Here is a 25,629-nt window from a genome sequence, read left to right as displayed (position 1 = left end):
CTTGACACACTATTTGAGTCTGGGTCGTTTGCAAGGGAAAGGAACGGGCTGTGTGGGCTTCACCCAGCAGCGGGAAGCGGGTGGTGGAAGGTGTGGAAGGGAGGGGGGCCTGGGCGGCGGGCTGGGGCTCGCTCTGCCCTGTCCTGCCCGCGCTGCTCAGCGCAGGCACCCAGCCTGTGGCTGCATCCTGGCGTCTGGGCTCTTGTCCGCGCCTTTCCTCTGCAGGATGTGTCCCCTGACCTTCCCTGTGGGGTATTTGCCTCCGATTGTTAGTGAGCTGGGAAATAAAAAGGGTAGAGTCGCTCCCACTGAGCCATTTCCCAGATGTTTCCTGGGCTGGGAGGGGCGGTGTGCACTTGGGCGGGGGACTTGTTTCTGTGGACAGTGGCTGTCACGGCAGAGCTGGAGGGCATCCCCTGTCAGTCCTGCGCTTTCACCTTTTCTAATTCTGACTTAGAAGGCAGCATCTGGCGGCCTTCCTTCTGGGCTGGTGAGCCGAGCGCCGAGGCCTCGGCTGGCTCTGCTGGTGGCCGAGCCTGGCTCTGCAGTTGGCAGCGAGAGGCAAGGCCCGAGTCTCACGGGGCGGGCGGGGCGCAGAGTCTGCAGCTAGGCAGAGTTTTCACGCCCGCCTAAAGCCCGTGGAACCCACTCGGCCTTCAGATGGCTGCTCAGAGCAGCCTCTCATCGGGGTGCCGTGGGCATAGGAAACAGAGCGGCTGCTGCCCACGAGGACCGGGCCGTGTCTGTCATTCCTCTCGCAGCAGCGCTGCGGCCTGAAGGCTCCTTGGGCAGTGCTCTCTCCTCCCCAGAAAGGGCTCCCCTCCTCTGAGGTGAGTTGTGGAGGTCTCACCCCTGCAGACACGGCAGGAAGCTGGGGACCCCCCCCTCCCATCCATGGCCCTGCAGGAAAGACTATCTTCCACCCAGGTATGGGCTCTGGTGCTTCAGTCCAGCGTGAAGATGTTGCTGTCTGCCTGTAACCAACACCAGCTAGCTGAATGGGCCCACGGGGTTCGCCTTGCTGTGGAGACCCTGTTTCCAGAAAGTTCCCATCCCAGGCCACAGGTGGGGGGTCCCCACCTCCACGGTCATAGATCGCACCTCACCCTCCAGTGGAAGGGAAGGGCTCAGAGCCCTCGAGGTGACTCCTCACCTCCGGATCCTGTGAGCCAGGTGGCAGCCAGCAAGCAGGCCCAGCAGGGCCTGGCGCACAGCCGGGATCTCTGCTCAGAGACCACCACGTTGAGAGGCTCCCTTGAGGGGTCCCGGCTCTCCGAGTAGCCTGCCCTCGGCAGGTGACATTGCAGGGGGGTCTCAGCTGCCTGGCGATGGGGTGATTGAAAGCGGAGCGTGCAGAGGTGGGGGAGGCCCTGCGGGCGCTGAGTAGCAGAGCGTGGCTCCCCACGCTTAGGCGTGGCGCCTAGGCTCTTGGGTGGAGGTGGGATGTGGCTTCCTGCTAGGGGGTGTGAGGAAGGACGTGGCTTCCCGTTAGGACACCAGGGGCCTCTGCGGGCACCGAGACCAAGGTCGCCCGACGGACGTGGCTCTGGTGGGAGCAGGCAGCCCTCTGTGGCCTGTGGATTTGGGACAGTCTGCAGGCCAGAACCCCGCCTATGACCCGTTCCTCGCCACTTGCCACCCAGAGGCCACTTCTGTGTCACCACACGCGCTCTTGACCCAGGGCTGCCTTTGCCACGGCCTCCGGGCTATAACTCTCCCCGGAGCCATGAGTCCTGGCTGGCCAGGACATCTGAAGGTGCCTGGCTGGCCACAAGTCCATGCCTGTGCAGCGCCCCTTCCTCCTGCGGGGAGCCCCGGGAGTCCTGTCACGGATATAAGTTGTTTTTGTTTTTTTTTTTCCCATTCCCTGTACCTTGTTTTGCTAAGTGGTATTTTAGATGTTCAGAGATTTAAAGTTTTAACCACACAGCACGCAGCACACCATTTGCACTGTTCTAGGTGTTAGGTTCCATTCGCTGAGGAAGATTCGTTACTCTCAGAGTCAGTTCTGGTGTGGTGCACAGTGCTGTGCCGTAGCCAGGGGCAGCTAAGGCCCCAGCTGGAGGCCGGAGCGGGGGTGGGCGGGGCCTGGCTGCTAAGCCTGTGTGCCATCCCCACCCCACCCCGTGGGCTCGTATGTGCACACGTGCTCCCTATCCACTCCTCCAGTGGCAAGGCACTGTCCCTGCAAGACACTCTCCCAGAACCCCCGTCCCCAGGCGTCCCAGAACCATTAGGGGGAGCAGGATCGGGACAGCGGCACAGGCCCGGGGAGATGGAGGGTTCTCCCAGGCTTCAGGTTTTGCAGACCCACATCAGGCCAAGCACCCAAGTTCTCCTGACCTTAGAGGCGTGGGAGTGAGCACGTGGCCTCCCAGACGCCAGTCCTGGGGCCAGGTCTCTCGCTGGCCACAGTGGCCTGGGCCTGTGTTGGACAGGGGCGAGCAGAAGGCGTGTGGTTTGGGCTGTGGGAAGCCGGGGGTGACTCATGGGGAGGGAGGATCTGGAAATGCAATGCTGCATTTCACTAGAATTAGCCAGGGAGGTCTCGGGGTCTTCTTCCGGTCCCAGAGGCCGCCTGCGGCTGTGTTTCAGGGGTGCAGGTGGGGGCGGCCCGGGGCTGTGGGAGCGCAGGGGGCCCCGCCCCACCCTCACCCTGCCTGGCAGTGGTCGCCGTGAGCGTATGGCCCTCTCCGGGCCTCCCTTCCCCCTGTGGCGTGGGCTCAGTCAGGGCTGTCCCTTGCCAGGAGGAAAGTGCCACGTGGGCACAGGCGCCACATCAGCTGAGCCACCCTGGCGTCCCCAGACAAGACAGTCGTTGTCCAGGGCGCCCAGCGGCCCAGCCGGGGCTGCCAGGCCAGGCCCCTCGGGAACTCGTGTCCCTCGGTGTCCTGTCCCTGCCAGACTACGAACCCATGGACGGCAGGCTCCATCCGCCTTGCCACCAGTGTCCCAAAATTGGACTGGGTGCATGGGCTAGAGAGGGAAGCGGGGAGCAGGAGATCTGGTGAGGGAGCTCCTGCTCCCGTCTCGTCAGAAACCAAAGTGTGTTAAGCCAGGCATGCCTGTCATCGTGGGACCTGGGGAGGCTGAGGCAGGAGGACTGCGAGTCCCAGGCCTGCCTGGGCTGTAAGACAGACGACCCCAATAAATAAGCCAATGAAGGAGCAGATGGATTTTATTTCCACGCAGGTGGGAGGGTAGGGGGGCTTCTCCGGGGGTGTGAGATGTTAGGCGAGCAGAAGCCCGTGTGGCCCACGGCGGGACCCCGGGGACTCCAGGGTCCTGTGACGGGACGGTGGAGTTAGCAGGCTGGCCTTGCCATGATGCTTCTAGGTTAGGACTGATGGGTCGCGCAGGCCTGCTGCGCTGGCGGAGGGCAGCTTCTCCGGCCCCTGTAGGTCACTGCACGTCCGGAGGGGCCACGGCTCGGGTCTCAGGCTCTGGCACTGCGTTGCAGTCACCCCCGGGCCTGCTCTGCAAGAGCAACATGTGGGAGGGTGGCAGAGACTTGGCAACGTGGGGTGGGGGCGGCCAGAGCAGGAACAGGGACACCAGGGTGGCTGTGGCCTCTTCAGGGTGACAGCAGTGGCTGCAGCCACAGCACAGGTTCCTGTGAGGCGCTAGAAGCAGTCACGGCCATGGAGGGTGGGTGGCGCTGGCGGCTGACCTTCACGAGGGCTGGCTGGGGTCCCGCCTGCCTTGTGAAGAGACAGTTCCAAAGCGAATCCAAGTGAGGTGGGCCCGGACCCCAGCGTTCTGCGGCGGGGATGGACTGTCGTCTCCCTGGGTGTCCCCTTTGGGGGAGGGGTGTGGGGAGCGGGGATCGCCAGTGTGTGACGCCATGCTGTGCAGGCTGGGCTGGATGGCGGGGTCACTTGCAGCCATGGCTGCTGCTAGTTGTCTGACCACTGACAGCCTGGGAACGGCCTTCTTGTTCTACATGTGTGTCTTAGGCCCCTTTACTCAGAAGGCCTGCTCTCTGGGAAAGGAAGGCTGCCCAGGCGACGCCAGGGGATCAGAGCTGACCTCTCTAACCTCGGTGGCCTTCTGTGTGCTGGCCTTGTCACCCGTGTGGCCCCTTCCTCCAGCGGATGTTGCAGGCGTCAGCCTATGGATTTCTTTTTTTTCGGTGGGGGTCAGTTGTGGGACTTGTTCTCAGGGACAGCGCCCAGACCCAGAGTTGGTCAGCTCCAGGCTGCCGCCCTACTCAAGCCACAGCCCCACTTCCAGTTTTCTGGTGGTTAATTGGAGATAAGAGTCTCACAGACTCTTTGGTTAGTGCTGGGCTGGCTTTGAACCTCCTGAGTAGCTAGGATGACAGGCGTGAGCCACCGCGCCCAGCTCCAGCCTGTGGCTTCTGTGGTGGGCTGGGGAGGCAGTGTTGTGTGTGGCCTGTAGGCCATGGAGTGGTGGCCGAGGCCAGGCCCATCAGGGCCCATGGGCAGCTTGTGGGTCCCTCCTGCCCGTGGTTTCGGGGTGTAGGAGCCAAGCACTTGCTGGCTACCCCCTCCTCACCCTGGCCGAGGGGCAGTCGTGGGGTCTTGGAGGCACCTTGGGGACCCCACACCCCTGCGCCCTGCCATAGCAGGGGGCCTGCAGTCCAGGGCAGATTTCTCATTGGTTTCAGCCCGGGGTCGGGGCTCATGCTCCCAGGTTGACTTGGGGGTGACACTGCTGAGGGGCACATGTCTTCTTGAGATGGCCCTGGAACTGCTGTGTGCCCAGAGGGGATCCAGCACGTGGCTGTGACCAGAGCGTGCAGGGGGAGCTGGGAACAAGCCGGGCCCGTCTCCCGAGCGTCCGCTGGTTTTCAGGAACAAGACTGCTAACGGAGACTGCCGCCGAGACCCCCGGGACCGCAGCCGCAGCCCCATCGAGAGGGCCGTGGCCCCTGCCGTGAGCCTGCACAGCAGCCACCTGTACGCGTCCCTCCCCGGCCTCATGGAGCAGCCCCTCGCGCTGACCAAGAACAGCGGGGACGCGGGCAGACCAGCCGGCCTCTCCCCCACCCTGACCCCCACAGAACGGCAGCAGGTACGTGTGCCCAGCCCACGGGCGCCCCGCAGCCACTCAGCTGGGCCAGGAGCCCTGAGTGCCACCAGCTCCAGGCTGGCTTCGGGGGTGCCACTCCGTCCCCCGCCGAGGATGGCAGCGTCTCTGGCTTCCCTTCTTCGTGCCACGTGGGCTGGAGTTGGGTGGCAGCGGGCACCGTGGCATGAGCTCATGCTCCTCAGAAACCTGTGACCAGCGTCACATAGGCTTCTTGTTAATTCAAAAGAAATGCAGGAATTCCTTAGTCCACTTTGCTTGCTAGGGAGAAGGGAGACTGGAGGCAGCGCGGTGAGCCAGCAGCGCGGCCCCCTCGGGCAGCTTGTGCTGCCTGGCCCCGAGGCACAGCTGTGTGTGCGGGCAGGGCTGTGGGATCTGGGCTCCCGGAAGGCAGGAGGTTGGAGGGCAGGCACCGCTGGGGAGCCTGCAAGAAGTGCTGGCCTGGGTGTGGCTGTGATGGCAGCTGGGTGTGTGTGGGGGGGAATGAGGTGTTCTGAGAGGGCCTGGGGCCAGTGTGCTTTGCACAGCACTGCCCCAGACACCCGTGGCTCCAGCTCTGCGTCGGGGTGGGCGCAGGACTGGGGAGCAGCATGGCAGATCCTGGTCCTTTGTGACCAGGCCCCAGGGCTTGTCTCCATGCAGACTGGAGAGGGGGCGGCCAGGGGCTCACCTCCCTCCTGTCCCCTGCAGAACCGGCCCTCCGTGATCACCTGTGCGTCCGCTGGTGCCCGTAACTGCAACCTCTCCCACTGCCCGATCGCGCACAGTGGCTGCGCCACCCCGGGGCCCACCAACTACAGGAGGCCACCCAGTGGTAAGTGTCCTGCGCCCATGCCACCCCTAGATGAAACCCTGAGAGGGGCCGGGAAGGTGGCTTAGTGGTAGAGTGCTCGCCTTGTCCTCAGTACATGGCTCCAGAGGCAGAGCGCTAGCCTTGAGGGGAAGAAGCTCGGGAACAGTGCTCAGGCCCTGGGTGGCAGTGCTTCCCCCACTGCTCACTTACTGGGTTTATAAATGGCTGGGTATCAACACAGCAGCGCCCAGCATTGCAGGGCGGGGGGGGGGCATGGCGGGGACAGACGCCAGCCCTGCGCCTCCCCCCCATACAGCAGGGACCGCCCCGGGTCCGAGACTCAGAGAAGGGAGGGGCTGCCAGGACCCCGTCCGACCTGGCCTGTGGCCCCTCCCCACAGCGGCTGCCAGCTGCGACCCTGTTGTGGAAGAGCACTTCCGCCGGAGCCTGGGCAAGAATTACAAGGAGCCCGAGCCAGCGCCCAACTCCGTGTCCATCACCGGCTCCGTGGATGACCATTTCGCCAAAGCGCTGGGCGACACGTGGCTTCAGATCAAAGCAGCCAAGGACGGCGCATCCAGCAGCCCGGAGTCCGCCTCGCGCAGGGGCCAGCCGGCCAGCCCCTCTGCACACATGGTCAGCCACGGCCACCCCCCGTCCGTCGTCTCCTGAGAGCGACGCCTTCTGGCCACACGGGGACCTGCATGGTTTGCCTGAGCTTTGAACAATCTGTGCTTAAAACAAACAAAAAAAAACAACAAAAAAAAGATGGGGGTGGGGGGTGAGGGTCGTTGTGTTGTTTTGTACTTGCTTGGGGTTCGTACACGGGGCCCTCAGTGGCAGCAGGAAGGTGCAGCACCGGTCTAATGTAGCAGCAGCCTCACTTCCTGCCTCGGTTACCAAAGAAACCTCGGCGCAGGTCAGCCGCCTGGGCGCAGGGCCCCGCGCCTGCTCACAAGCCATGACCACATGGGACTCAGACCTTTGTGCTTTTACCATTTGCTTCTTGAGACCCGGGTGCGCGGCCCGGCTCCAGCGTGTGTCCCGTTCAGCAGCATGTGCATGTGTGTGTGTGAGTGTGTGTGTATACTTGAAGAGAACTGTCGTGTCTGATTTGCACTATTGGAGGGGACGGGCTGCCTGCCGGGCAGCTGTCAGTGAGACATGTCCTCGGAGGGCAAACTGCTGAGAGAACAGAGGGCTCCAGAATGACGCCTGTGCGTGCCCGCGCTTCTGTGTAGACAGAGCCGAGTGTGGCTGACGTAGGTTGTTCTATATTTCAGGTGCTGGCAGCAACTGCAGCCCAGCACCACGTGTGTCCGCCTCCTCTGACACGGTTGTAGACTAGCGCAGAGGCCAGAGGACGCTGGACTGCTTCAGAGGTCACGTGTGTCTTCATAGGAAAATAGCTGTTTCTAGGCTGTGCGGATGCCCCTGCACGCAGCCCGCGGCCCGTCCTGATTTACGCACTGCTGGTACAGTTGTGTGCTGGACGTTCACTTGGCTTGCGGGTGCTGCGAGGGAGCTGCAGCTGTTGTCACTGATTGCACCCCGGGCTGTGCTCCAGCTCCCCCTCGAGCTGGTCCCTGACTTGCCTGGGTGCATGGACGGCTTCCTTTCACTCCTGGCCCAGCGGTGGATGGCTGGCGGTGTGCGCGAAGGGGTTTCGTACGCCGGGGCCAAGCATACATTCCTGACTCTACAGTTACGGCTGCACTCGCTCTCACCTTGCTGTGTTGATAGCTACTAACTAGAAAGTAGAGGCAAGCGGTGCAGACGAAGCCCAGGCCGCCCGTCTCCGCTCTCAGGTGCGTGGCATCTCGCCTGGCCAGGTGGCATGGCTCTTTCAGCCACAGCCTCGTGGACTCCTGGGTGTGGAGGTCCGTGGGGCTGGCTTCCGGGGGGAGGGGAGGGAGGTACCGGTGAGCTGTTGAGCTTGGAAACGGATGCCGGCTGGACAGGCTGGGGGCTGGCCCTCGAACATGCAGGAAGGCCGCTGCCTCCTCCTGCTACCCCGCCCTGCCCGCATTTCACTCCCACTCTCTGGGCTTCCAAACTCTGGCATTCGGGCCCCTATATTTTCTGTAAGAAAACTGTTGAGAACACTTTTTTATATAGGTAACTTTAAGACCATCATTACGCTGTGCGTAAAGAATGTACAGAGAAATTTGTAGGTATTTTTTGAAGAACAATTAATTTGTTAATGATATGTAGCTATTTAATTTTTCCCTTTCCTATCATAATCATTCATTTTGTTGTTGTTGTTGCTTGGGGAAAAAAAAGTTGATCTTTTTTTGTGTGTGTGTGTAAACGTCTGTAAACGTGCGGGAACACAGTTGCCGTGAGACCGCGGCACCCGAGTCGGCAGCCACTAGTTTGTTACCTGCAGGTTACAGAGCATCGCACCAGGAGACAGCGCGCAGGCCTGTGGGGGGGGGGGGGATCCTGCCCCCAGGGGTGCCCTGGCCTGTCCGGGATAGGCCGTGCCTGCAGGGGGGGGGGGGGGGGCCCGGACAGCAGGAAGGCACACGAGTCACTGCCAAGCAGCCTCCCACCCAAAGCGGGGGTTCCGGCTGCTCTTCCGGAGCCTGGCTGCCCGCCGAGCGTGCTGACCCTCTCCGAGTCTGTAAATCTGTAATATACCATTCTCTGTGGCCTGTTTTTCCTGGAAGAAGAAAAAAAAAAGGTTTGGCAGGCCATCTTTTTTTTTTTTTTTTTTGTACTTAAAAGTAGCCTTAAGAACAATAATAAAGTGCTCTTAAACCACAGCCTGTGGCTCTTGGGTCCTGAGTGGTGGTGGGGAGGGGTCTTGCCCCTGTCTTGGGGTCTTTCCTGCAGCAGTGGTGCTGGCGTCAGACCTGGGCCAGAGACAAAAGCGGAGCCTCCCGGTCCTGTGCACGGGGCTGCGGGCAGTGCGCCCAGGGCTCCATGGACACACCAGCTCCCCTGCTCGCACACGGCGGAGAAGGGGGAATGTGGAGCCCCCCTGCCCATGGTGAGGGCAGACAGGCCAGAGGCAGGCGGACCCTCCGTTATCCACTGCCCCAGGCTGTCCTCCCGGGCACCCGGGCACAAGCTGGGTCCTCTGGGCTGCACAAGTGAGGGGCTGGGCAGAGCCATGGCCGTGGAGGGTCTCAGAGACCGGCTCACAAGTGAGGGGCTGGTCTTGGGGACCAAGGTGGGAAGAGTACTTGTGACCCCGGCCCGTCATCACTGTACGTGGTCAATGGTGAGGGCAGGGCCAAGGTTGTTATGAACCCAAACCCAGCGGGGATGCAGGGGGGTTGCGTGGCGGTCCTTGGCTCCGGGAGGCTGCATGTCCACCCGGCCAGTCCTGGGCACAGGCCTGCTCTGGTGACCTCGTGGAGGGGCGGTCGTCTCACACGGTCTCGTCGTCGCTCATGTCCCAGATCTGTGTGGAGAAGGGGAGAGGCTCGACTCTGCACCCTGCCTGCGGGTGCTCTCTCCAACAAACGCGGCCTCGGGCAGCGGGGCCTGTGGCCGCCCGCACCAGCGCTCCTCCATCCAGCAGCCTGGCCCCACAGCCAGCACCCCAGCTCTTGCACAGTGAACCAGATCCCAGAGTAGATGAAGGGGAAATGGTGGCGCAGGCCCCGCCTCCCCACCCCTGCAGGGCCAGCCCCATGCCAGGCGGAGCCCTTCCGCCTCAGGCTGTCACCCCACCCATTCCTGCCGGCTTCCCCTCGGCACCACCGCCCACTCTGCAGCCCCAGGGAAGTCTTGGGAGCGGCCCACTGCCCACCAGCCCCACAGCGGGCCCAGGAGGACTTCTCAGCCAGAAGTGAAGGCAGAGCCTGGGGGCGGGGAGGAGTGTCAGGCCCTAGAACCCCAGCAGAGCCCCCGTGCGGCCTCCGAGTGTTTCTGGTGAGCTGCCTGGGTGGTAAACACGGCTGCCAGCTTGGCTTCCAGAGAGCAGGAAATTTCCTCTTGGCACCCTTCCATTTCTACAAGGAAGCTCTTGAAGACAGGGCAAACAGGGCCTGGCGACCTGAGCGCGTCCCCAGCCTTCGGGACAGATGGCGGGCAGCATGGAGGAGGCGCTGGCTCTCACCTCCAGGGGACATGTTTATGGGGCTCTGCAGGGCCTCCCGCCTTCACAGCCCTGTCCTGTCAGGCCCCGCCCTGTCAGAAACGCCCTGGCCACTCACGGCCAGCCTCCAGCCCAACCGTGCCCCACCCTAGGTGATCTCCCAAGAGGAAAGAAAACGTGTCCACCCATGAGTGAGGGGGGGGGACACTCCCTGGGCGCCCACTGCGCGATTGTTCACAGACCCTGCCTCCACTCTGTCTTCACAACCCTAGGGCAGTGGCTCAGCTGGCCCCGTTCTGCCACATAACGAGACGGAGGGCAGAGGAAATGACGGCCCTGTGGAGGGCCCAAGTCCTCCCGACCACAACCCCACATGGCAGGCGCAGGCCGCCACTCTGAAGAGCAGGGAGGGAGAGGGCTGGGCCGGCGGCCCCGTCTCAGGGGAGACACCTGAGTGCCGACCACCGGAGGCGGCTCTGGACGGCAAACCAAGGCTCCTCTTTCATAAACGCTGTAATTACCTTGCGAATGGCAGTTACGTTTTGGGGTGTGTGTGAAAAGTGTTCATTTGGCAAATGTAAACATTTTAAACAGCGCAGTTGGCGAGTATGTGGGAAAGGGCACCCAGAGCTCTGGGAGGGGCAGAGCACTGACGTGGGAGCCCTAGGACACGGGCTGGGCGCCCCCCAAGCATGCTGCAGAGTCTGGGGGCACAGCGGCCCCTGGCTGCCCCCATGGCTCTCCCGGGCAGCCACGCTCAGTCTTCAGGAAAGGCGGGAGACAGCACACGAGAAGATGCCGGGGACAGGACCCACCCCCCCCCCCGCCCTTCCAGGAGAGATGGACGGCCACTGGAGTCCAAGGGCCTCGGCTGCTGTCCACCCACAGCCAGCCCTGACCTGAACCAGCCACTGCTGCCTCCAACTCCCCACGCCTGGGGAGTCCTGGCCCTCCTCTGGCTTCTGCTCTGTTCTCCAACATCGGGGACTTGGCTCTGGACGCCTTCCTCCTCTTCCTCCAGCTCTGCCTTTCCTCCTATCCTCCTACAGCATTTCCTTGCCCTTCTCTTGGGGTGTCCTGCTGACCTCCCCCCCAGCTCAGCGCCTGACCCAGCAGTGCCCAGTGGTTCCGCCCAGTGGTGGAGGAAAGGCTGCATGGTGTGGACATGGAAGGCACAGAGAGGGCACTCGGTGTCCCTGGCCTGGCAGGATGGCGGGAGGCTGGCCACCTCCTGGCAGGAGGGCGATGGAGGCAGCAGGCGGCAGGCTACACACTCCACGGCTCCATAGAGCCCTGGGCAGGGGTAGCCCAAAGCCTCAGGTGGGGCAGGTCTGGTCTTGCAGCCTGGCCTCGTGTCAGCTGCGGCACACGGAAGCTTTGGGCCAGGGCAGGGAGGGGACAGGACACACCTAGCCCTGTGCTGAGCTGCTGTGTGAAGTGGGGTCTCACAAACTTCTGCTCTCAAACCGTGATCCTATCATCTCTGCCTCTTGAGTGGCTAGGACTGCAGGCCTAGCGACCGGTGCCCACTTGGCACCTTCCCACTTGTCTCCCTGCCAGCCCAGGGAGTAAAGACCATCTTTCTCCCTTTGGGGACCCTGTCCACAAGGCCAGCTTAGCAGGAACGGACTTCAGGGCAGCTCTGGGTCCCCCGGCCACATGGCGCCAGCTGAGGAGGCGTGTGCATGGAGCCCTGATTTCCACTGTCAGAGGTACCCAGGCCAGCTGGCAAGATGGGAGGTGACGTGACAGAGAACTTCGCCAGCCGAGGCTGAGGAGGGAAGGGAGGAGATACTCCACCTCGGCAGGGCCGGGGTGGGGTGGGGTGGGAGGGTAGGAGGGAGGGAGGGAGGGAGGGCACAGCGTGGAGGAGCAGGGCAGTGTACACTCGGCTGCCAGGATCGCACCACGCCACCCACAGACGCTCTGTGCTGATGTGGCCAGGCTGGAGGGCAGCCCAGCTCGGGCACAGGGCAGAGGATAGGTGGACAGGCACCTGGCCTGCACTCGGTGCCCAGATCAGCTGCCACCCCAAGCCACCGAGGTAAGGCTGGCACGGAAAGGAGGCTGGGGGGAGCCCTGGGGGGCTACAGGAGGTGCACAGAGGCGCAGGAGAGCAGGGCCCAGCTGACTCGCTTCAACCAGACAGCCTGCGGCTGGGGAGACCCTGTGGGCCCCTCATGTCCCCAGGGCGTGCGCAGGCGGCCCCCAAGGCAGGTCCCCTCCTGCCCACCACCAGGAAGAGCCTGGGCTTGTGCAGCTGGCACGGGCTGGAGTGCCAGAGGCCTTATGCCTGTCAGCAAGCAGCTCTTAGATGGAGGAAACGCTCATCTGTGTTTTGAAGAAAGCAAGCGCGGCGGATCTGCATGCCCCCTTCCTTCCAGAGGCTGCGGTGTGGGTAGTGGGGGGCTGGTATCCAGGCCTGGGGAGGGCAGGCAGCTGCTTCCCAGGGAAAGTGGCCTTGCCACTCCGAATCCTCCGAGAAGTCTCCAGACAGAAGGCTCTGGAGTCCCCACAGGCCTCAGGGACTGCCGTGTTTAGAAGCCTCCTCCGGTGTCATTCAAAGCCTGGCCTGACAGGTGGCGCAGGGATAGGCACACAGCATCGGGCCTGAGGGTTCAAGTCTTCCTTGACCCCAGTTTTCAAGGGTGGTACTAAATATCCATCCAGCTGCAGGATGCCCCCGGCAGTGCCAGCCTCCCGTGGAGCTGGGAGTGGTGTGGGTTTAACCTGGGAGGGGGTGCACGCGAGGAGGAGGTCGTGCCTGGGCACGTTTGCCAGCTCCCAAGCTTTGGAACGCATTTTTTGAATTAGGCGGTAGGAATACAGGGTGATTTCTGTGGCACCAACATCTCTTTCAGGATATGATTTGTATGCCTGGCCCGTGTTAAATGCAGAGGTTATTGAGATAAATGGAGGCTGCTGGAGTTGTGACTTGGGGCAGATGCCTCCGAGGGGAAGCGGCAGGGGCAGGGGCACCCGGGGACGCCTGGGTGAGAAGAGTCCCTCCGGTAAGGCCGATGCAGGTGACCTGGAATCTCAGCCGATGGCAGGGCTGTCACGTGTGAGCACTCCCGAGGGCCCTGCCTCCACGCTCCACCGCTGCATCACAGACCCCGACCCTACCTCCCACTACAGCTGCCCTAGGCAGACCAGCAGGGAGGGTTGGTGGGGTTCAGCGGGCTGGGGTGCAGCTCAGGGGCCATACTGGCCTAGCCAGCACCAGCCGTGGGTTCCATCCCAGCACCATATAAACAAGAACCAGCCAGGCGCCGTGGCGCTCACCTGTCATCCTAGCTACTCGGGAGGCTGAGATCTGAGGATCGTGGTTCAAAGCCAGACCTGGCACAAAAGGACCTCAGACTCTTATCTCCAATTAACCTCTAGAAAATGGGAAGTGGGGCTTGGCTCAAGGGTAGGGAGGTAGCTCTTCGGCTCAAGGACAGCACCCAGGCTGAGTTCAAGCCCCATGACCCCTCCTCCCCCGCCAAAAAAAAAAAAACCAGTGAGGCAGAAACACACGGGCAGCAGGCTTTCAGCAAAGGCACAGGGGGAAGATGGGGGCCACCTGGCCTCACACCACCCATCTTCTATAAGAGAGATGAGAGTGTTAGGGAGACTGGGGGAGAGTAAAGATTCCTCGGGGAACCAAAGGTAGGGAAGACAACCACATTTCAAGCATGCTCTTTTTCTTAGCCACAGTGAGAACATGCATGGACAAGCCAAAGACCCCGGGAGACTGGCCAGCATCACACAGCAGAAGGCCTCAGCAAGACAGCTGGGGCGTAGTGGACATTCAGAGGCCTCGGCTCCCTGTGTGCCCGCTGGCGGTCGGGGCTCAGGGGCCTGGAGCTGGGGTAGTACCTACACAGGCTGGCGCCATGTTGCCAGGCTGCCCTTCAACTTCAACTCCTAAGTTCAAGCTTGTTCACTAGCTCAGGAAGGGAGACCATGTCCTCACAGGGGCTCTGTACCTCGGGGGGGGGGGGGAAGGGCTGCTCCCCCAGGGTCACTCCTCCCCAGATCTGATCAAGGGACCTCAGAGGCCTGCAGTTCCCCTGCTTGTCATGTAAGCACCACCTCCGCCTGCGGTGGGAGGAGCCAAGGCAGGCTGCAGCCCAAAGCTGGCCCTGTGCTCAGGACTTACGCCTGGGCGCGTGGCAGTGGGAGGAGAGGAGTGCTGCCAGGTGGTGAGATGGCCCAGCAAGCAGGGCACAGAGAGATGAGCCAGTGGCACAGCTGGGTCACAGGGGCTCGACTGCACATCTTGCCCCCACAGGCCACACAGCAGTGTCCTGGGTCAGCACACAGGGCCACAAGGCGCGATTCTTGCTCTGTGGCCGACAGCCAACTACTGGACGGTCAAGTCATTCAGCAAGCACTCTGCTGCCTTCCAAGCTGCTGTGGCTGTGGGGCGCTGCCCTGCCCTCAGGCCACACAGGGGGCTGCTGTGGATGGCATCTTGCTCTACCTTGGCTGTCTTGTGCCAATCCTAGATATGGAGCTGTGCTAGGTAGGGCATCTGCTGCCACCCCAGCACCCATGCAGTCAGTGTTAAGACTCCAGGGGCTGTTCACCAGAGTCGCTGGGTTCCTGTCCCTGCCTCGTTCACCCTAAGCATCCACAGCTATAGGGGAAGAGGATAAAGGCCTGGTGAAGGGGCATGGCTGGGCCCGCCAACCAGGTGGCAGCTTCTCGGTGGTGCAGGGCCCACAGCACAGGCAGGCTCTGTGGGGCAGGCCTGCAGGCTTCCCATGGTGGAAAGCCGGGGCTCAAGATGAACTCCGGGTTTTTTAAAATTGGGATAACTTGAAAGTGTGCACAATTTTAGGAGCAAAAAAAAAAAAAGTCAGGATAGTTCTTTCCCTTCATAAATATTTTCCAGCCTATGTTATAAATGGACAATTTCGCTGCTTGCCGTTTCTTTCGTTTTCTTCCTTCTCTTTACTGAGTTGATAAATAGCAGGCCCGGAGCTCAGAGGACTATGTTTTGGGGGAGGAACAAAGAAAGAGCAACTGTGGTTTCAAGAAATAACATCTTTAAAAAATCAGCTTCATGTCTTCCAACTTCTTGAGAGCAGTTTTAATGACAGGCTTTAGTTATTCGGGGAGAGGGACCTTTGCTTTCCTGTGTCTGGGCAGCTGGCGGCACATGGGGCTGTCTCAGTCATCCCAGCCCACCCTGAGAGGTAGGTACACGAAGCCCACGTTCAGGGCAACGTCAAACCCAGGCAGGAGAGAAACTGAGAACAAGCTCGCAGATGGAGCTCCTCCTCAAAATCCTCCTTCAAAGTCACCGGATCCTTCTTCCTAAGTGTGTGTGAGCTGGACTGGCAGCCATCCACTCCAGAAGAGGTTTACGATATAAATAACTATTCGGCTCATTTCCCTTCAGTTTGTTGGCCCAAGTCTTGCTGAGTTTAAACCAACGCTCACAGTGGTGGTAAAAAGCAGCCAGGGATAGGGCTGGGGTTAAACAGCTCTGCTACCCCAGGAAAGCTTGCCCCAAGCTCGCCCCCGAAGGCTGGGGCGGCTTTCAGAGCTGTGTGAGGATGAAGAGGCTGCCCACTGCTCAGGCCGGGCCTGCTGGTCTGCCCCTCCCTCAGCCAGGCCTGCAGGCTAGTGCCCGAACAGCTGCGCTGTGTGCCCAGAGCCAGCACTGGAGCTGGGCCTGGGGTGGGAGACCCCGAGACACAGAAGCATGCTCAGGCGCCCGCCACAGGGCAAGGAAGCTTCCTGAAACAGCTAATTTTCCTGGTGACTGGCTGAACGCACTCCCAGGCCGGTCCTGATCTGGGTGGACAGTGTGATATGGCCTCCATCATGTGGGAGACAGGCCCACGGACTTGACTACTGGCTGCTTTCTGGCGTCTCCCACCCTCCTTGTACACAGAGCAGCACCGCTCTCCTCCTCCCTCCCTCTGCATGCTGCCCTCCCCCCCCCCACAGGTGATGCCCTGCCTTCCACCACTGGTGGCTGCACAGCACGGAGCTTAGCGCCAGTGTATGCTTGAAAACTTCCAAGTCATGCGTAAGTCAATAAAGCACGCTCAGTAAGTGCTTGTTTAACAAGCAGCTAAAAAAGCAAGCCTACTGGGCCCTGAACCTCACTGTGCACATCTTGTCACCCTCAGAAAAAGGCCCAGTGCCCGAGGCGTCGGGGCGGGGGTGGCCTGTGGCTCGCCGGAAGTGCAGTCCTTCAGTCTTGGGGCAGTTCTGGAGAAGGCTCCAGAACTGGACACTGATGGCTCAAGCCTGTAATCCTAATCCTAGCTACTCAGGAGACTGAGGTCTGAGGAGTGGTTCAAAGCCAGCCCGGGCACGATAGTCTGTAAAACTTTTATCTCCAATTAACCACTGGAAATAGCACTAGAAGTAGCACTGTGGTTCAAAATGGCAGAGCACTAGCCTTGAGCAAAAGGAGCTCAGATATAGCACTCAGGCCTGGAGTTCAAATCCTAGGACCAACCAAATTGAAAAAAAAAAAAAATCTCTGAATTAAAGGATACTCTAGGCCAAGTAAATTTGAGAGATAGCCAATGTTTTACTCAGCAGCTGCATAAATGACACTTCTCAGCATCCCATGGAACCTTTTCCAAACTAGATTGTATTTTAAGACATAATGGAAGTCTTGGTAAATACAAAGAAAATCTAAATAACTTCCCATGGTTTATCAAACCATAATGGAATTAAACTAGAATCCAACATTGAACAAAACCTACAGAAAATAAAGACACATGGAGACTGAATAGCACTTTGCTCAATGTAGCCATTGAAGCATTAAGAGGAGAAATAAAGACGTTCCTAGAATCTAGTGACAATTCAAGTCTATCCAACCAGCAGCTTGGGGACACATCAAAGGCAGTGCAAGTGGAACCTGCAGCTGTGGTGCCTACATCAAGACCACAGAGACTGCAAATAACTCCAATGATGCATCTGAAGATCCTAGAAAAGTAAGACCAAGCCAACTCAGATTAGAAAGAATAGAGACGAGAGACGTTCATAAGATCGATGCTAAATGAAAAACGCCAAAGTCAATGAAACAGAAGGTTTTTTTTTTTTTTAAGTAAGAATGGTAAACCCCTAGAGGATCTGACTGGAACTAGGAGCGAAGACCCAAATTAATAAAATGAGAGATTTTTAAAAGGGACATTATAACAAATACCAATGCAATCCAGATGATTACAAAGAAATAGTTGAGCAACTATATTCGAATAAGCCGGAAAATCTAGGAAAAAAAAAATGGACAAATTTCTAGATGCATTTGATCTAAAACGGAACCAACAAGAAAATAGGCCACTTACATAGATCTATAATAAGCAAACGAGGATTTAAACAGTCCACAGAAAGGATTTATCATGACTCTCATCTGACTGACTTAATCACTCGGGCTACGGAGGCGGAACGGCACCTTGGGTCTACTTTTCACGACACAGGTGATACGAACTTTTGCGCAGAGAAACAAGCGTCCTTAAATTTCACATCACAATCGGAAGCTGGGGAGAATGTGCAGTGTGCGCGGCTTGTTTCTGTGGCGCTGGTTTAAACACCTGCACGCCAGTAACAGACCAGGACGAATGTGGATGTATACCCCTGGTGTTCTCTCGCCGCTCGATACTCGAACTCTTCTGCCTTCCTGAGGAGCATGGAGCTGCCGCCACCACCCTGTGTGGCACTTGTGGCTTTCTCTGATATGCCACGGTGTGGAGGGTGAGCACAGTCAAATGGCTTATTCGCTGCTGCTGGTGGAAAGGCAATGCCTTCCCTCACTTCCCGTGCACTTAGGGAACCTCAGCAGGGCCTTGACTCAGTGGAGCAAGGGCAGCAGACAGCCTGAGGAAGGGATAGTCAAGTCAGAGGGGTGGAGAGATTTGGGGGGTCCCTTCTGAGGGAGAGATCAGTGAGAGCAAAACAAAGTCTCAAGCTGCTTTGAACTGAGACTTTTAAAAACCGGTCTTGTCTGTTTTGGCCTGGGGCTCCCTACTTGAAATGACACCAGCAGTTCTTTCAAGTAAGCGTTCAGTCACAGAGTCTCCCACACTAGTGTGGGCATGCTGAGCGCTGCGGGCAGCCCAGAGCTGTCAGGACAGGGAAAGTGGAAGGCTCACCAGCCTTCCCCAGTGCCCTGTCATCCCTGGCCCTGTGAAGGCTTGACTTTCTCACTGTTCTAGCTCTTCTGCATTAGCTGGACTGAGCAAGCTGTGCTCTGGCTGCAAGCGGAGATTCTGTGGGGTACGACCACTGTAATGTCACAACATGAACTTTTGCCTGCAGAGCCAGTGTTGCTCTGTGCCAGTATCAGTAGAGCACTTCCACCGGAGCATGGAGGAAAACCGGCCCAGGGCAGTGTGGAAATCAGGTTCCAGTGAAAGCCCAGTGGCAGACGGACATTCAGGGCTCCCTACCTGAGGAGGGGGCACAGGCCCACCTTTCTCAGGCCTCTGACCCCACATTTCCTGTGTTGCTCCTCTGCCTATAAGACCCCTGGGCTGTCCCTGGGGCAAGGCCGACACAGGACAAAGCTCCTATCTCTGGGCCCACAGACAAGCTAGGGGGATGGGGAACACTCACGTGGAGGGGGGGGGGCATGGGAGAGCACCAAGAGATTGCAGGAGTCTCATTTATAAAGATTTGTTTATGAAGAAATGAAGATCAGAGATCTGCCCAGTCCTTACCAACAGGGAGACAGAAAAGTTTCAACTGCTGAGCCAACGCTTACAAACCCAGCACCGGGGTGTCTTCAGGAATGGCTTGAGATGGACTGCATTACAAGTATCCAAGCCGATACCTCGAAAGCCAACTGCATCCCCGCTTAGCAGGCCCTGCACAGACATGTTCACAGAACATGCTCTCATTAACCCTTCCCAAAGCACTTCCAGGGGGCAGCGTGTCCATTTCACAGATGGCCAGCAGCAGGGCAGGTTCAACCCACATCTGCCTCACTTAGATCCAGAATGTCTAGTAACTTAAGAAATTTCCAACACCAAATGCAAACACTGCACGTGCTCATGGTCTAACCACAGTCACTACAAGCTCCAGCAGCCCGGGCCTGGAGCAGGGATGCACAGTGAGCACTGGACAGACTGGTCTGAAGGCTGCAGCTGGCTGAGTGTTCAGTCATGTAAAATAGTCACTAACAAGCTTTTAAAGTGGACACACCTCTGGGTATGAGTCTTATACGGGTAGACTAGACTTCATGACTGACTGTGTCTCCTATTCCTAGCTCTGCAGCTTTAAGGAGAGATGTCCCAGCCCCCTGCCCCCCAACACCTATCAGTAAGTTCAACAATCCCGGCATCCCTTCATATACAGGGGTACTTCATTTATAAGAAAGGAGGGGACACAGAGCTCTGGCTTTCAGTGTCAAGAGCGCTGGATGCTCCAGCAAGAGACGTGACTGCTCCTGCTCCAGTGACTTCACAAGCCCAGAAACATTCCCAGGCAGAGGACAACTGGGCGAAAACTGGGGAGACAGAACACCTGTCCCAAGAAGAACCCTGAATGCGTGGGCTCCCAAGCTCAGGGAGACTTTAAGCTCTGACTACGTCTGCCAGGTTGGCATAGAGGCTGCCTTGGGCAGGGGCACAGGCTCCAGTCTCCCTTGCTTGTTTTCTGTGGTTAGTGACTGACCATCAGCTTGAAGGAGGCTTTCTCATTCCGACTGTTCTGCCGGTGGGGGGGGGGGGGGTTCTGAGCCTGTGTAGTCACAGGTCGTGGGGCTCCCTCCACCCTGGCACAGATGCTATCATTAGTACAAACAGCTACGCTGCCAGGCTGCAAGCCAAAAGCTTGCAGCTTCCAGATTTACCTTAACATGTCCCTCTGGACCCAGATGAATAAAGAGAGTGAGTGGCCTGTCAGATATTCTGGCTACAACACTGCCAGCAAAGGAAACCTAGCCAGGGTCAGGGATCTGCCCACTGGGTCAGAGAAGCTTAGAGAGCTGGGATGGGCCTGATGGGGCTGGGTTCCCACCTCAGCTCTGCTGAGGGACTCTGGGGAGGTTTACTCAATTTCTCTAAGCCTCACTCGCCCTGTACCACAGATTCCTCTGTACCACAGCGTCTGGGGAAGGTGACACGAACCTGCCTGTACAAGTCTAAGCACATGGCCGGTATTGCCAGCTGACTTCCCCTTACTCAGGGCCTCTGCCCCGCCTGAAAGAACCTTGTCCCCAGGTGATGATGTTCCGTGTGCAAGGACCAGAAGACTCTCCTTGCCATCTGCAGGCACGGATGGGGAGGGAAAGTGAAGGCAGACTGGGGTGGAAGGAAAGATGAGATAGTAGCGCCAGCTCTGCACCGAGAGAGCCCAAGCAAGATCACTCCAAGTCTCCCCACCAAGGGAAGGGTCTGAGACCCTGACCTGAAGACAGTGCGGGTCACAGCACATCCCAAAGCCTTGACCGACACACAAGAGGGGTGTTAACGCTTCAGTGTTGTAGCTATTAGCATGGTACTCTATTTTTTTCGCTTTTTATCAAAAGATAATATCAGCGTTTCAGAGACTACAAGAATTTTCAAACAAAAGAAGGCTCACTGGTTGGAAGATTTGCACTCTGGGAAAGCTGGTGTGTTTGAGTTTCAAAATAAAAAATCAAAGCTGGACACTGATGGTTTACCTATAACCCTAGATACTTAGGAAGGAGGCTGAGATCTGGAGAATGACGGTTTGAAGTCAGCTCTTGCTAATCATTTTTGCTTTTTTAAATGTGATTTTTATTGTTATTGTAGAGATAATAGAGGGGTTTCCTTCCTTCTCCTCTCTTTCTCTCACTCTCTCTTTCTGCCAGTCCTGGGGCTTGAACTCAGGGCCTGAGCACTGTCCTTGGGCTTTCTCAAGGCTAGCATTCTGCCACTTGGGCCACAGTACCACTTCCGGCTTTTTTCTGTGTATGTGGTACCGATGAATGGAATCCAGGTCTTTGTACGTGCGTGCTAGGCCAGCACTCCACCACTAGGCCCTGCTCCCGGCCCTGACATTTTTTTAAGCAGTGTCACGCTTTGCTCTATCCCCGTTTCCCCTCCCATTCCCACCGGCAAGCACAGCTCCTTTTCACATCGTGTCTAGTGAGAACTACTGCTGCATGTGTTCACCTTTGTCCTCTCAAAGACAAACAAATCTTTATAAGTTTTCTTCTCTTCTCCTTCCTCCTCCTCTTCCTCGCCAGTCCTGGGGCTTGAGCACTATCACTAAGCTTCTTTTGCTCAAGGCTAGCAATTGGTAGACAATTGAGCCACAGCACCACTTCAGGCTTTTTCTGTTTATGTGGTGCTTGAGGAATCGAATCCAGGGCTTCAGGCATGCTAGGCAAGCACTCTACCACTAAGCCTCATTTTCGGCTCATAAAATTTTATTATAATAGAACTGTAAAGCTGGAAATAAACCTTATAACCAGCAGGTTTTTCTTCTTTATTTGCCAGATGAGAAACATGGAGTTAAGAAAAAATCAGTGTTGCTTCTGTTCCTTATCTTTACCATTTTAAATGCATTATCTAAATGAACTTTTGTTCAAAGTCCAATGAAAGCTACTCTCTTAATTAACCATGCTGGCTTTCTGGCTCATCTCAAGTTTTTCTGTATGTCTCCACAAGCTCAGCCGTCCACTGGGCATGCGCCACTGTGGAAACGGGAAGGCGGTCCAATGCTCATTCTCGAATCTGACGGTTCCCAGGTCCTGGTCAGCAACGAATGCTCCGTGTAGGCAGAGCAGAAGGCAGTACCCGACGTTCTTCACCAGCGTGGCCATGCAGCTCTCCGGGCTCCCGGACAGACTCCCGTCCTCTGTCCTCCACACGAGGGGCAGTGCTCTCTCTCTTTCTCTCCCTCCCCAGCCCCATTCATCTTTTCTGATGCTAGGACTAGAGAAACTGGAGCCCTGTACATGCTAAGCACAGGCTGAACTGCTGGTCCATCTGCTGAGCAGAAGCGCCTCCTGGTCCCCGGCCCTCTACACAGAACGTCTATGTGCTTGGGCAGCAGTGGAGGGTGGCTTTACTTGCTCAGCCTCGGCCCTCACGCCGCCTCACCTGGCTATGTAGAACGTTTTCTGACTCAATCAGTTCTTGGCTTCTTTGACTTAGTAAAACATCCCTAAAGTTTCTCTTTAGTGCTTCACAGTTTTTTTCTCTTTCCCCCAGAATATTCCATTGTCTGGATGGGCCGTGACGTATCCATTTCCCTGTCCAAGGACATTTGTGGATTTAATTTGGGGCTGGGGTCAAGTCCATGTGGCAGGAGGTGGCACGGTTGCCACATTCCTAGCCATGGAACAGTGTCTTGGTTTGCTCTTACATTCTGGAACTGTGAAGAAGCTGCTGCAGCCCTGGAGCGCGGGTTTCTGTGTGGGCATAAACATTCACCTCGTCTGCATGAACCCCAGGGGGCCAACTGCTGCACCGAAGGGCACATTTAGTGCATTCACGGTGTCATTTGTGTACTTAGCTTAGCAAGGTATGCTTTTCAAAGGTGCTGCACTGTTCCCCCCCCACCACCAGCAGTGATGAGAGTTCCTTTTGCTCCACATCTTTGCCAGCATTTGGTGCTGTCAGCTTTGGACTTGGGCCCTTTAAAAGGTATATAACAGTATCTCATGAATGCTTTCATTTGCTATTCCCTGATGGTATATGTGATGCTGACCTTGTCTTTCTTTTGCTGTGAGTGCTTAGCTTGGTGAAGTGGGGATGTGTTTTTTTTTTTCCCTTTTTCCTTTTATTTTCTCTCCAACTCCCTAGCACCTAACACATTAGTCAGCACAAAGGAAGTACTTGAGAAATGTCAGCTCGGGACCTAGATTAGAGCTTTCAAGTGGGAAGGCGGTGGTGGTCCTGAGGGAGGCACCCTGGCTGCTCCCCTCGGTCCTTCTAGCCAGTCTACCCCTCACAACCCCCAGAGCGCTACTCAGCCAGCAGGCGCCTGGGTTTCTGGCAGCAAGGGGGACCTCAGTGGTTTGCAGCCATTGTTTTGTTTTAAATTCTCCCGTGAAGACCATCCCCCGCCAGGTGAGATAATTCACTCTCACACCATACTACTGAGAAGGCTCCTTGAGCATATGACAAAGAAAAAGCTTGTGCTTGTCAACAGTTCTATGACTCTTCGGTTGCTGTCACTGAGATGGAGCCCTTGGAGTTTAGAGTGCGGGTTGAGCCTCAGGGTCTTCTGATATCAGTCCCTTCCATCTGCACAAGTCATTACCGAGGCGGGGTCTTGCTTCCCGTCTGGGCACATGCCTGGACTGCCTCCACATTTTGGGGGCTTGCTGCTGTAGCTGGGATGACGGCACATGCCAGCACATCCAGCTTTGGCTGAGAGGATCGCCTCAGGGACTTTTTTTTTTTTGCCAGTCCTGGGCTTGAACTCAGGGCCTGAGCTCTGTCCTTGGATTTTCTCAAGGCTAGCACTACCACTTGAGCCACAGCACCATTTCCGGCTTTTTCTATGTATGTGGTACCGAGGAACGGAACCCAGGTCTTTGTGCATGCTAGGCAAGGACTCTACCACTAGGCCAAACTCCCAGCCCAAGTCTCAGGGACTTTTCTACCTGGGGCTGGCCTGGAACCCTGCTGCTCCCAATTAGCAAGGAGGACAACCACAGCAACCATTTATAGGTTGAGAAGGGAGGGGTCTCATGGACGTTTCTGCCTGCTGTGACTTTGAACTGCTATCCTCTCACTCTCAGCCTTCCAAGTAGCCAGGATTGCAGGCCCGGGCTGGCTTTAAATCGTAATCCTCAGATCTCAGCCTCCTGAGTAACTAGGATTACAGGTCTGAGCCACAGGTGCCAACTCATCTTCCTAGCCGGACTTTCCTTATCCATACAGCAGGCTTGCAAACACAGCGGAGTGGCTGCAGGCGTACAGGAGATCACACGAGGCCCAGTGCTTGCTACACAACAGATACCCCGAAAATAGCAGCTACTGCTTTCCGTCCCTGCTGCTGCTAGCTCTGTGCCAACACTCTCACTTACTTCCTCTGGGACGGGAGACAGCCCTGGGCGTGGTAGGACTGAAGCTTGGGATGGACTGGTGATCTGGCTTCGTTCTTTTCTTTTTTGAGACCGGGTCTTTTTGTGAAAGCCCAAAAGACCCGTCTCTTCGTAAGGCCTTGAACTCAAGAATCCTCCTGCTTTTGTCTCCTAGATGCCGGATCACAGGAGGTGTGAGATTGGGTTTTGTAGTGCCCTTGGCCAGGCTGCAGACTCTGGGGCCTGAGGGGCTGGAGGTGGGGTGACTCAGAGTCTATAAAAGGTCTCCGTTGTTATGTCCAGTGCTGACCCAGGAGGGAAGTGCTTTGGTAGGCAGAGGCGGCAGAGGTCAGGGGCCAATGGGAAAGCAAGCTGTGTGTCAAGGCAGGGGACACTCAGGACTGAGCGGTGGGTGATGTCACAGCTGCTGGCAGCCACCCAGAGGAGTGAGGGCTGCAAGTGGCAGACGCTGGCCAATGTAAACGTTTACACTTCACGTTATCAGTTCTCCCCCCAAGCCTACAAGTCTGACTGCCAAGGACAGTGTGGTCAGAAAAACACAAGGTGAAAAAGAGAGCAGAATCAGCTGGTTTCCTCTACAGAATGTGCTGTTTTCAGCAAGAAAACCTGGGAAAGGTTTTTGAAGGAAGGGCCCCTCCCAGGAGCCTCTTGGTGCTGGGGGAGAGAAGGGAGGAGTTGGAGCCAGTCAGGCTGGGTGGGGACAGTGTGGGCTTCTAGGGGGCCTTGTCTTAGGGGAGTCAGGCCGGCTGGCTTAGTAGCTGTAACTTCACTGAGAAATTATTTTTCACTTGGGGCAGGGACACACTTATAGAGACAAAGGCCAGGTGATTCTGGGAAGCACACATTCAGTTCTGAAGGCAGACTCCCAGACTGGGAACTGGTGCACGTCCACTTCAGACAGGGCCGCCATGGCCCTTAGATCCTGCCACCTGATGGGTGGGGTACGTGCCATTTTCAGGGCAGACCAGAGAAAGATGATACGCAGAGGGGTGAAGATATATGATTCCACAGAACTCCCCTAGGCACTTACCTTCCTTCTAATTTCTGCAGACACCAGCTGGCTGGGGGAGGGGAAAGACAGACAGGCAGGCAGGGGGTAAAAAAAAAAAAAAAAAAAAAAGACAGAAAAGAAACTTCATTTGGAGGAAAATAGCAGAAGCTGCTGGGAAGAAATCTGCCTGGACTCGGAGAAATCCACTTAGAAAGCCCCAGTTATAAAAATAGCCAGTGGTGAATCCTAGCCTATTTATATCACCCTGCGATCACTATCAGAACCCTGGGAAGAATCACAAGTGGCAAGTGACCCTCACAGCCAGTGTTGCCCGATTTATGGGGGGGACGACTGAAATACCACTGGAGCAACTGAGTCAGGGGAACGCTGAGTGCTGGCACAAAACAGGACATTTACACATGGCTCTCGCTGTACAGAAATAGATGGGTTCCTGAAAAGTTGGCTCTCAAATGAATTTGATTAATACAATCATAGTTTCCTAGTGAATCACATTTTTAAATTAGAGATGGATTGGGGGGGGGGAGGTGGGGAAGGATTGCCAAAAGCAAAGGCACAGAACAACTGTGGCCTTATGACTAAATAAAAAGCATCCATAATTCAGCAAACCTTACATTGCACTTATTTTAAGGCTATTAGTAAAGGCTTAGAAAATGTAAAACATGTGTCAGCCCCCTTGGCTATGTGTCCTGTGTGCAAGCAGTCTGGAGAGGCTGTGAAGACCCCTGGGGTCTGCTGCT

At 57.2% G+C, this 25,629-nt stretch overlaps 2 protein-coding genes across 6 annotated transcripts in view; one reads left to right on the top strand and one right to left on the bottom strand.

The window, feature by feature from the left end:
- Vgll4 (vestigial like family member 4) overlaps nucleotides 1–8,613 on the top strand; it is a 67,892-nt gene extending 59,279 nt beyond the window's left edge. For 3 of the 5 annotated variants that reach the window (XM_090323924.1, XM_090323925.1, XM_090323923.1), the window contains 3 exons: nucleotides 4,818–5,037; nucleotides 5,743–5,866; nucleotides 6,162–8,613. In XM_090323924.1, coding sequence (XP_090180050.1) covers nucleotides 4,818–5,037; nucleotides 5,743–5,866; nucleotides 6,162–6,517 — 700 coding nt within the window. In that variant the 3' untranslated portion in view covers nucleotides 6,518–8,613. The remainder of the gene's footprint in view (nucleotides 1–4,817; nucleotides 5,038–5,742; nucleotides 5,867–6,161) is intronic. The other 2 variants (XM_090323927.1, XM_090323926.1) reach the window with 1 other exon arrangement.
- Nucleotides 6,615–25,629, bottom strand: part of Atg7 (autophagy related 7) — a 154,752-nt gene continuing 135,737 nt past the window's right edge. The window contains exon 19 of the mRNA XM_090323928.1: nucleotides 6,615–9,257. Coding sequence (XP_090180054.1) covers nucleotides 9,225–9,257 — 33 coding nt within the window. The 3' untranslated portion in view covers nucleotides 6,615–9,224. The remainder of the gene's footprint in view (nucleotides 9,258–25,629) is intronic.

This window comes from Megascapheus bottae, chromosome 33 (genome assembly GCF_031878675.1).
Source record: "Megascapheus bottae isolate mThoBot1 chromosome 33, mThoBot2.hap1, whole genome shotgun sequence".
Taxonomy (NCBI): Eukaryota; Metazoa; Chordata; class Mammalia; order Rodentia; family Geomyidae; genus Megascapheus; species Megascapheus bottae.
This window is presented reverse-complemented; position numbering and strand designations above follow the sequence as displayed.